General features: G+C 40.1%; 2 protein-coding genes across 7 annotated transcripts; both read right to left on the bottom strand.

The window, feature by feature from the left end:
* Positions 1-441: 441 nt before the first annotated feature.
* Positions 442-2,793, bottom strand: LOC104441084. Its single transcript, XM_010054087.3, has one exon. It carries the CDS (start codon positions 2,397-2,399, stop codon positions 675-677), a length of 1,725 nt encoding a protein of 574 aa, XP_010052389.2. The 5' UTR covers positions 2,400-2,793; the 3' UTR covers positions 442-674.
* Positions 2,794-12,080: 9,287 nt separating this feature from the next.
* LOC104441082 lies at positions 12,081-18,065 on the bottom strand. Of its 6 annotated transcripts, none has more exons than XR_005550324.1 (6): positions 17,114-18,065; positions 15,897-16,284; positions 14,773-15,172; positions 14,568-14,640; positions 14,373-14,443; positions 13,952-14,299 (listed from the first exon to the last, which is right to left on the bottom strand). XR_005550324.1 is itself a non-coding variant. In XM_039311078.1 (6 exons), the coding sequence occupies exons 3-6, from the start codon at positions 14,969-14,971 to the stop codon at positions 14,207-14,209; spliced, it is 396 nt and encodes a 131-aa protein (XP_039167012.1). In that variant the 5' UTR covers positions 14,972-15,172; positions 15,897-16,284; positions 17,114-18,065; the 3' UTR covers positions 13,952-14,206. The 6 variants fall into 6 exon arrangements, 1 of the variants encoding a protein (XP_039167012.1); XM_039311078.1 differs by having other exon boundaries at positions 14,626-14,658; XR_005550320.1 differs by adding an exon at positions 12,081-13,082 and having other exon boundaries at positions 14,030-14,299; positions 14,373-15,172.

The raw sequence follows: 18,065 nt of genomic DNA, 5'->3' as shown, positions 1-18,065 counted from the left end.
ATGGTCGAGACCCGAGCCTCCTCAAAAAATCCACGAAAAATATTATACAAATTTACAGGTAAAGAGCAATACAACTTGCGAAATGATAACACCGTCATTGCTAGCCGTAGCAAGCAAGGAGACATGGGCAAGACGCAAAAGACAAGCCTTGTACAAGAGGAACCTTCACGAGTCGCCGTCCTTCTTGGTTTATATCATATTGGTAGAAAGACAAAACCTTGATGCTCACCTTTCACACGCCTGTCCCGGAGTTTCATGGCTTTCCCATGTGCTCCTCTACATGCCCACAAAACAATCTCTCTGAACCTCTTTCTTCTCAGTCGCCTTTAATTAATTGCCGTGCCACTATTTAATGCACTCTTGTTCTTCTTCGCTCAAAAGAGGAGAAGAGGAAAAGGACAAATTGGAATCCAATCCAACAATGCAATGCCGGCTGCTATGTTGGAAGCAATATTCAATAAAGCAGCTTTATTACTGGGCATGTACTATCGATTGATTACAATCTAAACCAACAAAAAAAGCTATTCTAAAATCTCTTTCTGCAAAATGGGAAAAGGGGAAAAACCAAAGAGGAAGAGACATTGTTGCAAAACAAGTTAAAGAAGACCTGCCTGGGAAACACTTTAGATGTACATGTACAGTAAATTTGATTTAAAAAATAGAAGGGCACTTTTTTAAGAATGCCAAATTCCACTCAGCATACTGCGGAATCTGTTAGTGGATAGCTTCCTGACGAGCCGTTTGGCATCCGAAACTTCGGCTTCCGCGAGCTTTTCCAAGGTTTTCAGATGCCCAGAATTCACAATCTTTTTCCTCCCGCCGTGGCAACTCGTTATCGCCATCAATGTGGAAAGCAAGAACTTCTTGTAAGTGGAATTTACCTCCTCTGGCTCGAGGAGACGCATCAGTAATCCAACGTTGCGGTCCTCCTGCAGGAACCTCTTCTGGTTTTTTGGGACTAGAACCATTGCCGAGAGTGCTTCCGCCGCCGTCTCGCGAACTTCAAATGATTTTGCATCGAGAAATCTAACAAACTCGGGCAAGAACCCTGCATCCCCCAGTGCCCTTTTCGCCTCCTCTGAAGTGGAACATAGCTTGGCTGCCACTTTCAGAGCTAATTCTTGGACTGAAACCTCACCGTTGCGAAGGAAATTAAGCAAAAGCTCAATGAATCCATAACTCACCAACATGTTGATACAACTTGGCAAGGAGAAGCATAACTTCTCGATGGCGTGAAGAGATAACTCTCTGGTTTTGGATGATATCCGCAGTGTAGGATCCAAAATGCGTACTAGCACACGAATTCCTCCTTCCCTTATGACCATTTGCCTGATCAAATCATCTTCAGACGCTATGCTCTGAAGGAACTCAATCGAACTAATCTGCACATTGTCAACCTTCGATTGGGAAAGCTTGATGAATGTCAAAACCGCACCTTCTTCAACCATGAACCTCTTAATTTCCTCGACAGGAACAAGATTTCTCAACACCCCACAAGCAAGACAAATCAACTCTGCTTTCGAATTGCCATTAACACAAACTTTGAACAGAGCCGTGACTCCGCCGTGAGCGCACACGGACCACGCGTTATCCGCATTTTCCGTCAATTTCATTAAACATCTCGCCGACCCTTCCTTGCTATTTTCGCTCCCACACTCCAAAACCCTAATCAGCGGCCAAATTATCCCTGCACCAACCAACACCCCCTTACACCAATCGAACCTGAGGATCGCCGACACCGCCTTCACGGCCTCTTCTTGAATCTCCGCCACCTCCGAGAAATCAAGAAAACCCACCAAAGCATTCACAACGCCGCCAACCTCCACAACGATCCTCACATACTTGTCATCCTCATTCACCACCTCATACAAACTGCCCAAAGCCTGCTTCTTCATCACGGTGTCGCCAATTTTCATTCTTGTCAACAAATCCCTAACGTAAAACCTCATGTCCTGCTTACTAGCACCAAGACCAGGCCTAGACACAACAATGGCGTTCACGGGAGTCAAAATACCTGTCGAATATATCTCCGAAAGGTTCTTGACGTAACGATCGAACTTGGCCAAGACTATGTCCAAATCGCTCTGCATCAGGAGCTTCCCGCTGTACGAAAGATCGACGCACCTCTTGGCAAGATCCCCGCTTTCGGCCAGCGTGGCCATCAGCGCGCGCACCAGGCCCGAGACCGCGGGGTTCCGCGCCGACCCGGCGCCCTCGATGGAGGCCAGCCCGGAACTCAGTTCCTCGAGCCTGCTCCTGATGAGCTGCCATTTCACGGCGAACACCTTGACGGAGTGGGACAGGGAGATCAGCGAGGAGAGGCGCTCGACGGCGCGCCTGAGGCTGCTCTGCCGCGGTTTCGCCTCGTGGGTCGCCTCTTCTTCCACCATCTTGGGCATGAATTTCAGTGGCCACGGAGCGCAAGAACCATTTTTGATCTTCTGGGTTCTCGTCCTAGGCGGAGACGAAGCGACTGGTATATTCAAGGCCGTGACTTGTGAGGTATCCAAGAGACGGAGAGAGTATCTTATCACGGGCGAGAGAGAGAGAAAGAGAGAGAGGGGGAGTGAACAGAGAACTGGCTAGGAGAGAACTGGCTATCATCTGCTGGAAGAAGATTGGAGCTTATGGGGTGTGAATTCCCATGAATGACCCTCTCGGGAGCTTGAGATGGTGAAGGGTCGAGAGAGGATGGTGAGGGGCGTTTATGGAAACGGATGGTGAGAGCGTGGCCTTGGCGGACTTGGTCAGTTTGGGAGGTGGAGCAGATACAGGGGAGGGAGGTGGTTGAGTCATGAATTCACGGAGAGAGAGAGAGAGAGAGAGAGAGAGAGCATTTTATGTCTCATGTTTTATACAGTGAACCAATGTTTCTTTAATTAAAAGATTGTTCTGTCCATCATCTGGAGGTGCTGCTCAGTAGCTAATTGGAATGAAATCGTCTAGTCATGTTCAAGGCATTGATTGGTACTTCCTTCAATCGAATCCAGTCTATTTTTATGAATGCTTAATAATTGTGGTCGATATAGTATTCTTCTTATCATTCCCCTATGATTAATCAAGTATTAAAGATTTGGCGATGATATCATGCTTGATGTCTAAGGTGCACAAGATCAAAAACATATGAGGTGCATCGCATCTCGTGATGTGAAGTATTCAGATGAAAATTGGAGCAACGTATTTGGTACGTCTAATAAGCACTAAGCACTATGAGGTAAAAATGGAAGGTCTGTTGAGTTTATAATCATTAATTTTATATGGCTTAATCTAAGGAAAAACACTAAAAAAACATGCTTGAGTTTTTATCTAGTAACCAAAAAACACATCTTTTTTCAAAACTACAAGTTATATACTCAATTTAGCAAAATTAGGCTTTTATTTAAAAGATTACCATTTCACTTTCCAAAATACACTTCATATTTTCTGACACCTAACCACATCCAAACCCTAATCAACACGACTAGGAATCTAAACTTGCTCAACCATCGCCATTTCCTATGTCTCTGACTAGTAGATCGGCCCCCTCCAACTCCGCCGCAAAGCTACTAAACCCTAGTATCCCATTGTTCTCAATTGTCCTCTGTGATTCCCTCTCCATCGCCTTAGAGGCCTTGATCCATGGTTATCGATGGCATCGCGACCTCTAGTCGACGCATTTGGTTTGAAAAAATATGTATGCTTTTTGTGAGAATTCAGGCATGTTTTTGGTAATTTCTCTTAATCTTTTGGTTGCGAGAGGGGAAAAAGGAGGGAAGATTTATTGTATTTCTCATTCAAAAATGATGCTGGAAAATTTTGGTTTCATCGGTCAACTCTATAAGTGTGGCATAAAAAAAGATGATGGCGCAGCAGTGCAGGTCGGCAGCTTTCACTTATGTCATACATGATGACATGAAGTCTTCAACTGGTGCAATTCAAGAATAGTGAAAGCCTTAAGTTAATGCTATACCTAGGAAAGTGTTAGTTACATGTAACTTTCACTAGGTGCTATACATCATTACGCTCCAGGAGCTCAATGGTGACAACCCTATTTCACAACAAACTTTAGGATATGAAACCGGATAGTCGATTGCTTTTTGAGTCCTTTCACAAACTTATCCTAAATTGGCATATTAGTGAACCTAACGTGTATATATCTTCGCTTCTTTTTCACATCTTCCTTATTATGGAGCTGCTTTCCAAATCATGTTAGTAATCCGTAAAGGATCAAGGCATGTACAGTTTATATGATAAGTTCATTGTATCTATTTAGGTTAGGATGAGTGATAGCTTACCTTAGAGTTTGACAAAGGAATGGGTTGAAAATGGAGTATCAAAGGACATAGGGTATAATATTATATTATTTGCATGATGCGATGACAATCAACTTTTTAATAACCCCGGGAAAAACTCCAAAGTAAGTCGACCTTTCGTTTTGGGTTTTTATTGCTCCGATTGTTACTCTAATTAAGCGTTTCATGGGAAAGTAAAAGGGATATGTACTTTCGTGCAAGACAGCATTAGACTTGAAGACTAAAGAGTCGCTTTTGTGATTAAAGTAGGGCATGAATTTCTAACCTAGCTATGCATCATCTTAGAGAAAGTGCGCTTTTTGCGTAGGGTTCACGGTGAAGAGAGATAATACATTTTCCCTAAATGTCCCACTTCATTATATTGCTTTTCTTTATTCTTTTCAAAGTTGAGGAAATGGAAAGGCCTAAGACCCTTTATTAAAAGCGCACATGAAATTTTACTCCAAAAGGAACTTGTCCTGCTGTCGCTAAACTTAGCTAGTGAGACAAAGAAAGAGACAAGCTAATGGAATTAAGACATTAATGCCCTAGAGAAGAGAGAGAGAAGAAAAGGTCCCTTCATGGACCATCCCCTAATAAAGACACCGCTTCAATTAGGTGAAAAGGAGGAAAAGGGTATCTTTTTCATTATCCTTAAGCCTTAGAGATGACACATCCTTCCACTCCAAACATGTGAAGCCCCCCTACCTGGAGATGCCTTGAGATGGAGTTCACCGTTTTTCGAATAGTGAGTAACTAAATGGGAAGTGTTCTTAAGACAATTTGTTGAGAAAAGATGTGGAGCAAAGTGATCCCTTTTCATTGTTTTCTTGTGAAGTTTCTAGTAGTGACAATGGCCGGCCAAAAAGACCCCCCAATAAAGCTTATGCCCATCACGAACAATGCTAAAGGCAAAACTAAGCATAAAAAAAGAGAGCATCCACTAATCCATACGCTTGAATTGTAAGGGAAGCTTTTGAGGAAGTAAAGGGTAGGTGGCTCGAGGAAAAAGGGAAGAAATAAAAAGAATCTTGCTCATTCAATTAAAGAGCAAAAAAGGAGGAAAAAAGAAAAAAGCTAAAGAGATGAGAAATGACTTTATTTGAAGAAAATGACACAAAATGAAATGATTAGGTCTAACTTTGTTGTAATTCTTCCTTTCACATGATTAAATATCACATTTAATCGTCTGGTTACAATTTTAGCATTTTTGACTTAATGTAGAACATGTCGTAAAGTTATGTACTCTTAGAAAGCAAGGTTCTTGAAGAACACATTTGCTCTTTTATTGCCAAATGCTAATCTCCAATTTAGTTTATTACCCTAATCTCTCCTAAGTGGAAAGCCGGCCATAATCCACTTTAATTGTCTCATTTATCAGAGATTGTCCTTAGTGCTTATACATGTGCTGGTGATGAGAGTCCATCGGTCACGAGTTGTTTGTTTTGTCGAACAAGTGAAATGGTCTCTCTCTCTCTCTCTCTCTCTCTCTCTCTCTCTCTCTCTCTCTCCTTTCAAATCATTGTATGATTCGAGGCACATGGCCCTCGATCTTCTATTATCCACTATTTCACTACGTCTTTTCTTGAGTACATGCATATTTTTGCCAACTATGGTACTGCACATACTGTATTATTGGTGCCTTTTTCTTTAGTTCTATTTTTCTTTAAAGAAATTTCAAGGTGGTAATTAGGAGACACATCTAATTAATAAGACGATTATTGAAGAAACTATAATAAGACGATTATGGAAGAAACTATGTTATATCTTCACAATATATCTAAAACCCAATTCACTCAAGTGATTTGGATGATTATGTGAATGTATGGATATGACTTTTGAAACTATTTACTTCATCGATGCCAAAGGATTCATCTCACTTGTGAAATATATTCACTAATTATACTAGATATCCATATTCATAAAATGATTTTGAGACGGACTTTTAAGCATTACCAAAGAAGATTGATGCTTATATGAGAATTTTGGACTCCATTTTGCTTTTTGTAATTGCTGTTAGATTGTAAATATGTCAATGGATAGATCATTGATGGCAAATGAAACAATGTTACCTTCATTAAACATGGCGTCAACCAGAAGCAATAGTACTGGGCTGGGTCACCTAAAGGATGTCCTTTTGTATGTAATCCAACAACCATCACAGGAACCATCCCATGTAACAACATTGTCATCTTCACCGTTCATGTTGCTAAAGAATTTAACGATGACCATACGATATTCTACGATTTCAATGCTTATGTTCCCCTTTTTATAGTTTGGTTCTTGGATGTAACAGATGATATGGTCATTTAGCGCCCAAATATCTTCTTATTTTGGGCCAGTCATAACTGTTAATCATATAATCCTCAATAGATTCAACGTTAATGATTGAAAATAGTCTATGGTCCATGCTCCAAAGCCACGTGGTTGCCACTTTTTGTCGAACAGAAAACGCACGAAAGTGGGCATTGGTTCAGAAGAATCTTGAGTACAAAACAAGGCTAAAACCGATGGCTCCAAAAACAAACCCTAGTTTTGAAGAGAAAGGTGCATGCAACAGTTGTCTCCTTCATCTACTATACATACAAACGTGTGATGCATATAACATACTTGATGGAAATTGAGCTTGCTTCACAAATACATTTTAAAATTGGTGCTTGTTCATGTTAAATTATAAATCCACAGAAAGTACCCCAAAAAAAGGGGGGTTTCGAGCCCAGAAAACATGGATTCGTACCCATGAGTCTTGGTTTGACGTACCAAAAGCTTGAATTAATATCACTTGAATTTAGTTGTCGAGACCGATGGGCACTTCATCACTTGTGCACTCGCTTGACCCACCATCATTTGACTGAACTTAGGGAGGTTGTTTGCTGTACTTTTGTTGCTTATCTCCAGTCGAGTCGCTTGTTTAGCTGATCAATTAAATCGGTTTATAAACGTGAACTTCTTTTTCTTTTGATTTTATCGTAGTTTCAGTGATTTTTGCATAGCATGCTGCAGAGACAGGTATGAACCGTTTCAGTAACATGAATCAAAAGAGAATGATGGAGTCAAATCTGTGGTGACCAAGCTTAGGGCCTGCACGCACGTGAAAGGGTAAATGACAAAGCGTGAAGTGGAATGAGACAGCTTACCAAAACCATAGGTTAGACTCTTTTTCTCGATAGGTAAACCTAGCTTAGATTAGATACACTCATTTTTTGTTCTTTATAAACTTTACAAGAAGTTATGTTAGGATGCATGTACAAGTTATTTCAGAAAAAAAAAATCTCATCGAAAAATAATTATGGTTTAGAACACAGCTCATTGGCTTGAGGTCCAAGTGAATATATTAACGTGCTCAAAATTAAGCACCTATTCTTACTTTTATTGCACACTTCTAACAATGATATTAGAGCCGGTGGCATTACCTATTTTAGGTGTTTGGTGAATATCTCAATGAAGGAATCTAGTTTTCTAGTAGAAGTTTTGAGGACCCACTAGATATGTTTCTATTGGCTATCTACCTAGCGAGAGTATTGCTGTACTATCTGCTCTTAACAAGTTACATCGGATGGGACCGGGTGAAAAAGTAACGAGAGCCACACGACAAAGATATTTTTAGGTTATTATGCAGATCGAATAAAACCAAAAAACAAAAAACAAAATTGACCACTCACCAAATCTTCACTTCTTACCAATGCTTTCAACGTGGTGACAAAAGGGAAAAAAAATTAATTGGATACTATTTTGATGTCAGAAGGTAATGATGACGTAAATACAATGCAGATTGTACCAACTACACGTCAACCATGAATACAAAAACAATATTAGACACCCGTTTATTTCTCCAAAAAGATTTTCTAAAATATTATCGTCCTTATAACTTAAAACAACTAATTAGTGGAGAATATTTTCACAATCAACAATAATTACATCCAAACACTTTAGTGGAAGATAAAATATTTTTCATTCATTCTATTTTGAAAATGATACACGCAATCATTTTTAGAAAATAATTTTTAGATCATCCATTTTCTACAAAAACAAATAGTGCCATACCCTAAAATCATTAAGAATAAGGAATGACACGACATCCTTCTACCCGAATGACATGACCTCAAACCTCCAAAATCCACCTCCCAAAAGTCCCATCATCAATATTGCTTTCACGATGCTGATCACTAGTTAAAGAGCTTGAAAAAGATTAGAGGGAACCGTCGGCAACCAAAGCTTAATGAGTAATGCATCTCTAATAAGCGGATCAAATATTCACAATACACCTTTACAAAACATGATATCATCATTCATTAATCCCAAAGCTAGAGTACTATATACATAAAATATCAAAAGTAGATAATACCTTTCAAACAAACCTTTCTACAAATAAAATCAATGATAGTGTCAACTCACAAAAATAAATCAACCATCAATGGTATAGTCCATTAATTAACTTTATCTAACCATATGTCAATAGTTCATTCTATCAATAAATCTCAAATCACATGTTAATGGTTCACTCCATTGATCAAGCTCCAAGTGTTAATGATCTGCTCCATTGACCAAACTTGTGCTTAATTATCTAACCATAATCACACATAACGCCTCATGACAAGGCGACTAAAATTCCTCCCTTAGCTAGGTCTCCACCTATATTGTCAGTGACTCGACCCACAAAGATATCATAAACTAATATACATTTACCCACAAACCCACAACTAGGTTCATAGTAATATTGAGCACTAAACTCACATCCTCCACTACAAATCAATATCACCAATTGATTTTACAAAACAAAACACATGAATTTTCTCAAGTCCATTTATCAACCATAATACATGTCTCAATGCATTTCTCAAATCATTTTAAAATCTATTTAATAAACCAATTCACAAATCAGTATATTACTTTTCACAATGCATTTCTTAAAACAATTGTTAAACCATTCATAAAAATTAAATCGAAATAAACACCCAATTTTTATTTTATACAACAAGCATGCTTATTGATAACTTTTAATATATTAAATCATTTTCGCTTTAAAGACATAAGTTTATAAATTCTTAGAAAAGATAACAGTACACATTGGAAAAGTTGAAAACCAGCCTACGATTGTTACTCGAGCCAACATACTCATCTTCCTAATAATTAACAAAAAAACAATATCAAAATCCAAGAAAAACATTACTTAATGAACAACTCGACTAAACCATGCTCAATCGTCAATGAATCGACTCGTAAGTGCTAATGATAGCGTATGTTCATCTTTTTCCTTGCGTGTATAATCTATTACACTTAACTTGCACACAACTCTTTCAAATTTCATTCCAAACAAACCGTTCTTCAAAATTGATTTTTGTCAAACCCCACCGCTACATAGTGCCCTAGATCACCATTTTCACAAAAACCGCAACTCAAAAACTCCTCATTCAAACCTCATAGTTCAAGATCTATATAACTCCAAATTTATGCCCTTGCTTCCAAAATTACTCCAAGTGGACAAATATCGGCTTGAATACCTATCAGGCGTTATAATTTGCAGTTGATTCAGCTAGTCAAGGTGTCCCGATCAACTACGCGTAATAATTTAGCTTCTTTTCCTCATTCCCTCCTCGTTTTCCTTTTTGTGCTTCAAATGCACGAGCTCAAATAAGAAGAGAGAGAATCTGACCAAAAAAAAAATAAGAAGAGAGAAAAGGAGGGTTGGGCTTGGCCTTGGCCTTTAAGAGACATGGGCTGACTGGGTTTTTATTGGGCCTATTATTACAAACAGAACCTATGATTGATATGTCGCATGGAGAATTCTCGCAGGACCACAGCGACGGCACTAGGCATTCACCAGCTCCTAGTCGTTAAATATGACATATGAGAGTCATCAATAGAGAGTTGGGGGCAAATGAGACATGGCGACAGATTCTGCCCCTTAAACTAAAATACCAAATTATTGATTGTATGTACATCAATATGGTAGCAGATAGAGAGTGCTTGCCAACTTTTATGTCAAAGGAAGATCGTCCCAAGTCAGCTGTCTTCCGCACATTACTTTCTTTTTAGTTTATCAACAAGACGGTGCAATTCTACTTCCTCTCTCGTCAGTTCTCAGTCCTAGGATCTAGTCCTCCTCCCCGATTCGAATGAGCGTCTTTATGCGTCGTGCTCGAGTGCTGCTGCTTCTGCTTCGAATGTGCATGTCGAAGTGGATATTGCATGTCCAAGGATCATCCAAGCATTTTTAAGAGGACTGCATCTGAGTTTAACTCCATGATTAATGAGGAAAAGATGTTTGCTTGTGAATTGATACGATCGACTGGTCGGATCCTTTTCGAGTGGGGATTTGGGCGCCGCACTTAACATGACTACTGTGATTAGACATGGTGCGCATTAGCAAATTCATACCAGCATGCGATCCAAAATTTGTTGAAAATTGCATCAAGGTTTCCGCCAGTACAATGTCAGACCTACTTGTCCCCAAGATTCGGTGATACCTCATGCCAATTTAAATATATACAGAAGGGAAGGAGCTTAGAGCTGGCCCGTGGGAAGCCGAAGCCTGTCAACCCCGCACTTGCCTGAAGTAGGGGTATGCTTTGAAAACCCGTACAGATGTGCATGATGAGCTTAGCGGAGCATCGAATGGGGTTCATTCATGTATATACATATGTATGTTCAGCTAACCATCTGTTTATGTACGTGGAAGCAATAGTTCAGCGGCTTCAGCCCTATTTTAGTTTACTTACCCCTCCTAAAGTAGCTGTTTGTTTGGCCTTCCACATTCATCACAGCCACTGGCATACGCATTGATTTGGTAGTTCGCTATTTCTGTGAAGAAATTCTCTGTATCAAATGGAATATGAAAAGAGTGATGAACTTCAACACTTGAACAAAGTATCGTTAAGTTTTTGACCTGGAGGCAACCCTCAGAAGACCGCCTAAAGGCAGTAAGGAACAATTGATATTCTCATCTTGTGGTTACTCTGCCAGCGACAGGATAAATTCTGATCGTCGAATCCCAAACTTTGAAGCATGCAGTGGGTTCGGTGCGTAGTTGAATCAATGCCTCATAAGGAACATCTTATACACTAATTCCTTTTGCAAGGAATTAGTAAGGTCATTGGCGTGGCTATTATATGCTTGCTTGCTCTCAGCAGGATTCTAATGCTTCTTTCATTGTATGTCGATATCTGTAGACAACTGCTCATTACTACTGTATAAACTTAAATATACACCTTGTAAGTTTATCTAGCATTCGACCAGGATAGATGTAAACGTGTTCTTGTCTGGTCTAAACAGTTCTACGGATAGAACCAGAAGCAACAAGGAAAGTAGGAGCATACATCCATGGAATACCTGCCAAAAAGCCTCCTAAAATCTCCCATAACTTCACACCTGTAGTTGCCGGAGCTAAAGCAGCCTACTTTTTGGCCTAAAAGGAAAGGGACAAATTGTATATGTGACTGTTTGAGAAAGGAAAGGAAAAGAAAAGGAAATGCCTCAGACATGTCTAAGCACCAACTCGCCTGCAATTCAACTTATTGGTCCGTTTGCTTTTCGATGATAGTTTCGATAGATTGGATTTTACGTACAACTTTCTACATGCTTGACAAGATTTTCTGGACGGGGTCAGTGTGTCGCAAAGCCTGCAAAGGATATTAAATATAACGAGCTAAGGGGAGAGTGAAAGTGAGTTCAATTAGCAGTTGGCTAATTAATTATACTCTTTTAGCTTTATTGTACTTCAAACAGTTCATTGATTATACAAGAGATTGTATGGAAATATACAGGGGAAACAGATGCTACGACATCTATCGTTCCGTCCAGTACACTCAAAATCATGACATTCTTTTATTGACTCATTTTACCACCGCTTGCATTATGTAACTTAGAGCCTCAATCAAAGTGTAGGAGTTCATGCATTTTTTGTACATCTAATGAGCATGCAAATATTCACATGATTCGGGGAAAGTAATGGTTCGTTGGGTTCATATCATTCATCATTTGAGATAAGGCCTTGCTAGCCTGCAATCACATGCATGTAAGAGTAACAAAAAATGGAATGCCAGGTGGAGCAGCAGCAGCAAGCATGAATGGGGCGGACGCCATTGTAGTCACCGGAGTGTTCCGACTTTGACTCTCAACCGTATAGGCCCCTCGAGCCCCGATATCCGATTGTCGGCATCTCTGCTCAAACAGGTCTTCCATTCTCTCTGGTTTTTCTGCTATGTCAATTCAATTCCCATTACTGAAACCAAGAAAACTGAGGGTTTGATTTGTGATAATGCTGACGCTGATGCTGATGGGGGAATCCAATCCATTGGCCTGAGGCATGCTCGGGTTCTGGCTTTTTCTACACGATCATTCATGGAATCAGCCAGCAATTAATGGAGGAGGTCTTCGCTCAGAGCAGGCGGTTCTTCAGTTTGCCTTGAGCGAGAAGATGAAGCTGTTGAGGAACACGAACAACAGAGGCTACAGTCCTCTGTTCGATCAGGTGCCGGATACTGCAGATCAGATAAACGGTTTGTCTGATGATTTTATGGAGACCTACTTGCCATAGGAACCATTCAATCTAATCAATCCTTCTTCACTCCCACCTCCATAAACTGACACAAAAGGGAAGGAGCTTAGAGTTTGCCGGCGAGAAGCGTAGGTCCATTGACCCGGTCTCTGCCCAAAGTAGATTTATATTGCATATTTATCTACTCTGGGGGCAGTTTGGGTCAACAGGCTTCCGCTTCTCACAGGCAAATTCTAAGCACCTTCTCATTTACATCAGCAAGATCAAGAATATTGCAGCACCTCTAGGAAGTCTGACATAAGATGGGAGGAAACCTGCACGTGATGCAATTTTGAACAAATTTAGGATCCGCTGCCAGTATCAATTTGCTAAGGTGCACCATGTCTAATAACTATTGGAGTAGCTTAACAAATTCAGCGCCCAAATCCCAAAGGAAAAGGATCCAACCCAGTAAAGAGAGCGTGCAGGGAGGAAAGAACTAAATCTTAAAACTGGAGTTAAAAACTCAGATGCAGTCCTCTTAACACAAACAAAAGTTCAAGCATATGCATTTCTATGATCCTTGAACATGTACTATCCAATTCGACATGCACGTTCAAAGCTGAGTATGGCACTTGAACACAATGCATAAAGATGTCATTCGAATCAGGGAGGAAAGAACTAAATCTTAAAACTGAGAACTCACAAAAGAGGAAGTAAAATAGCAGGGTCTTGTCGATACATAGGAAAGGATCTGTTCGACATAGATATCGGGGGGGAAAAAGGTCATTGAGAATGGAGAAGATGATGAGTGAAAAGATGCTAACTAGGGAAGTAAAAAAATTTGGCTTCTTTTCTAGAAATCAATGTTGGATCATCCCTGAAGATAATCTCAAGTTGAGAGGAATTTCGTAAGAGCTTGATCACGAGTCCTACTGAATTGCCACAACAACGCAATATAAATCCTAGGACCATTTTCTGAATCAGCTTACTACTATCCAAGATTGGCTTCAAATTAGCACGATATATACGCATTACTCTTGAGATATAACTGGATACATAAGTCAAGTGATTTTGAGTTGGAGACCCTATGCTATGAAAACTGTTTGACTGTAAGATCAGCCCCACTGTAAGCAAGTAGACACTTGAGTTCAGGCTCTTGGGCAATGTGATTACTAGTAAATCTCGACAGCTAATAACTCTATTATTCAAATTATGGCATAATAGCTTTTGAATATAAAATTGTGTAATCAGCAGTTACAAATGACTAGAAGAGATTTACACTTTGGCCAACGTAGGTGAGAGCCCAAGAGAGCTGTACAGTTCAAATAACTGGGCACTATCTGATGCCCGTGGAAGAGGAAGATGAGGATTACTACGGTACTGAAAAGGCCCCAAATACCACCTCAGCGAAACAGAGGATCTCTGTACAACAAAAATTAAGGTGTACAGCTCTATATCATCCATGACAAAAACTCAACATGCCTGACCATGAAATTCCTCCAGCATCTGCCTCCACCACCTCGACAATATATTTAGTGAAAATACAACACTGAAACCAAAATAAGTGGTCATGATCAGCAACAATTTAAGTTGGACAGAGATTATATTAAGCAACCGGTTACCCTCAAGAGGCCAGGGTTTGGTCCAAAATGAGGCTTCTGCACATTGGGATCATTCTCTGGTACTTCCATTCCTAAGAAGCAAAACATCAATGGAATCAGTACTGCTCGTATGGTCTTTGGAAGATGACAACCAGATAGAGAATAACAAGTTTCAGTTAAACCATGGTCCTAGAGCTACTGGTTTTGTTTTAGTACTTCAAAGTTCAAACAACTAGCTTCTATTTCTGTGACGGTTCTGTTGAAGAGTCCTCACTTCCTTTTCTAAGTGCTGCAATCCAACCACCAGCTGATTACAGGGAGCTATCAAAATCAACAGGTATTCATCTAAATCCGCTTTAAGTAGCATAGACTGCAGTAAGCTGACGTCCAAAAGAAACAGATAAGATCATAGGACACAAACTGTTTATCTGATTTGCAGGATTGAGAAGCTGATCAAACAGAGAACTGTAGCCTTTGTTCTTCTCGTTCCTCAAGAGCTTCATCTCTTGTTCAAAGGCAAACTGAAGAACCGCCTGCTCTGAGTGAAGACCTCCTCCAGATTCCATGATTGATCTCGTAGAAAAAGCCAGAAAGATGGAGGGGATTTTAAGTTGCAGCATGGCATTATGGTTTTGAAAGCAAGCCCGTGACTATCTATAAATGTTGAAGCATTAGACTTACATTGTCGCTTGGACAAGGCAATCCATGTTAATTTCGTTAAGTCATGCATTCATGGAGGATGGGGGATTTGAGTCATGCATTCACGGAGGAAAGATTTCTCATTCTCCTTCAATAAACACAATATGGAAACCTTTTTCCACCTTGCGAGAGAGGTAAAATTAGTCCAGTATGCAATTCAAAAATGCAAAACCTATGAAAGATATGTTTATATGTACAAAAATATTGCTAGTCTAGATGAAACATAATCTTTTCGTCTTTTATCAGAAGATAGAAATATGTGAGTATATCCTATCATAAACATCAAGACAATGTTCAGTTCAAGCATTGAACTCCACCAATAAGAGATAATGCGTCAAATAAAACAGCATTTCTGTCAAATTAAAAGCAACTACTAAAATATAAAATAAAATAAAATAAATAAATGAAGCATCAGAAATTTTTAGAGCGTCTAGCCCCACCTAATCACTCCTTTAACTACAAAAGGAAATTCCTCATTAATCTAGCAGTTATTTTGAAATTACAGTATATAACATAGAATAACTTCAGCTTCCAGGGTAATCTTTGAGACACAAAAGTTGTACACGAGGTGGGAAGCCGAAAGCAAACGAGAAGTTCACAACTGCAAGTCATGTGGATGGTGCTGCCATCCAAAGGGGTGGGCTGTGCACGAAAGTGCTACTCATGCAATGCAATGATCAGCGGATCGGCATCATAGTTGATTCATTTCCATATTTTATGCAGTCGTGCTGATGCCAATTAACCTTAGTCAAGAAGATCGGTTTCAATGTGCTTGCTCCAATGGGTTCTATGGAGACTTCTTACTTGAACCAACATAAATGTGTATACTACATACGAAGATTTCACCTTGATTTTAAGGCAAACAAAAAATGACTTTAACTTCCATGTTAATCCCCATGTGAGTACATGGTGAAGCCCTGTAGACCACCAAAATCAGAAGACGTTTCCAAGGCCAAGAGTAAGCGGATTCCACTTGATAAAGGAAGGATGCTCTCGTGACAGAAGAGCCAAACTCTTGCACTTGGAGGGAAAGAATCTTGAGACATGTTGCAGAAACAAAAGAGAGTATTAGAAGCGAAATAATGGAAGAGGGTTAGAAGAAAAAAAACCAATTTTAGGAGAAAAGTCAAGACAAAAATGGGGCCGAAAGAAAAAGTTCTTCAGGACCAAGCTGGGTTTGGCTTCAATTTATTCGCCGTCATGACCTTTGTCCAATCTGATCTGCACATGGAGACTGTAAACAACGTCTGTATCAGTAATTATTGAAGGGTCGCTGATAGTTATCAGTTTACCTATATAGGATACATTTCCAAATACAGAATTATAGGAGGCCGACTGGCATGAAATGGATTCTTCCGCTCAGCTCACCTAACGTGAAGTTGTTCATGTGATGCGCCTGTTTTGGTAGTAAACAAAATACAACGTGCCTTGTCCCACTTAGCAAAGATGTGAGTGCAGATGTAGATGACTAATTATGGCAATAATAAAAATAAAAAATAAAAAAAAAAAATCAACGATCACTACTTTTTTATAATTTAAAATTTTGGATTTATAATTATAAAAGAATCAACCATAATGTCTTGTTGAAACAATGCCACTCTTCACAATAGAGTTATAGTTATTTTTTATTTTTCATTTATTTGATTATGAATGTTTTATATATCTTTTCAACATAACCATTGAGAACGTACCTATCAGTTCGCAATATTTTCTAAAGGGTTGCCTCTGTTCAAAAGACTTTAGTTTTTGGGATCAATCTTGATGAAATCTTTTCAAATTTTCTCTACAAAATTACAACCATCATTTTCATTTGTTTTATTGAAGGATCATGAAGAAATATTAGAATTGCTATTTAGTATTCTCAATCTAACTTTGTTGTATTCTGGAAAAAATTTACCGGACACCATTAATAATGTTGTGGGGAAAATAATTCATTAAAGAAAGTGATATCATGCCTCAAAATGTAATTTTGTTGTTCTACCAAATTCGAAGCTATTTTTCCTAACAATTTTATGGAATTATTTGTGTAACAATGGAGTCAGAGTCGGAGGAAGGTGGCTCACGATCGGGCGGTCCTCAAGATGTCGTCCATTGATCCCGAATCTTCCTCTCAGAATCACTTCAGATACTTCTTCACTAAGGAGAGTGGACACGCAGAGACTGCTTGCTTCGTGTCATTCGTCGATTTCCCACTTTCAAGATCTTCCTGCTTCATTCCTTGGATGCCTTAGCGATGAGTCCCGAGCGTAGAAAGCCTCCTGATTCACCTTGGACTCGGATCTCTCCCCATGCTATTCATCTGCGTCCTACAGTCCTAGACACAGTCGCCACCGTAGATTGTTGTCTCCGTATTCGACTCACAATGATGTCGGCACTGATTACCTCGGTTTGTCTCAGTCTTTGTGCGGGTCCAGCGTCGAAGACAAGCACGAAAATCCCGCTTCTGAAGATGTGGGGACTGTGGCGGCTCAGGATCTATCTCCATGCATCCTCAAGTTTGCCAGGATTTGCACAAGCAATGCGTTACATACATGTTGTGCCAGTGCCGTGTTCCACAGCACAGCCAAGTAATGCCCTGTCGCACACTTGAGCCGGTTCGTCAAAGTCCGCCGGGCAAACAATGCTGACTTCCCCACGACGCTGGAGCACGAGGCAGCCCTGCGCTACGGCCTCAACATCGAGTCCTACCTCTCTTCGCTCGAGTGGGACAACGTGGCGGCCTCCTTCCTGCAGGCTTACCAGAAAATTGAACTCCTGGACCCCACTGAGATGGCAACTCGTCACACTAATGCATCCACTCGCACTTCCTGAGGCTGCTGCTGATCCTCAGGAGATGGCCCGACCACGGGCTCCCTGAGGGACTGATAAAGGGGATCTTCGTGGACGGGCTGAAGGGGGAACTCCAGGAGTGTCGTCCTGCAAAGGCCCAAGTCGTCGGACTACGTGCTCTTTGCTCTGCTTCATGGCCGAAAGCCTGAAGCGAACGACGACGGTAACAGAAGCTTTAGCCATCAA

Source organism: Eucalyptus grandis, chromosome 4 (assembly GCF_016545825.1).
Source record: "Eucalyptus grandis isolate ANBG69807.140 chromosome 4, ASM1654582v1, whole genome shotgun sequence".
Classification (NCBI taxonomy): domain Eukaryota; kingdom Viridiplantae; phylum Streptophyta; class Magnoliopsida; order Myrtales; family Myrtaceae; genus Eucalyptus; species Eucalyptus grandis.
Note: the sequence above shows the minus strand (reverse complement) of the source record. Positions and strands in the feature narration are given on the sequence as shown.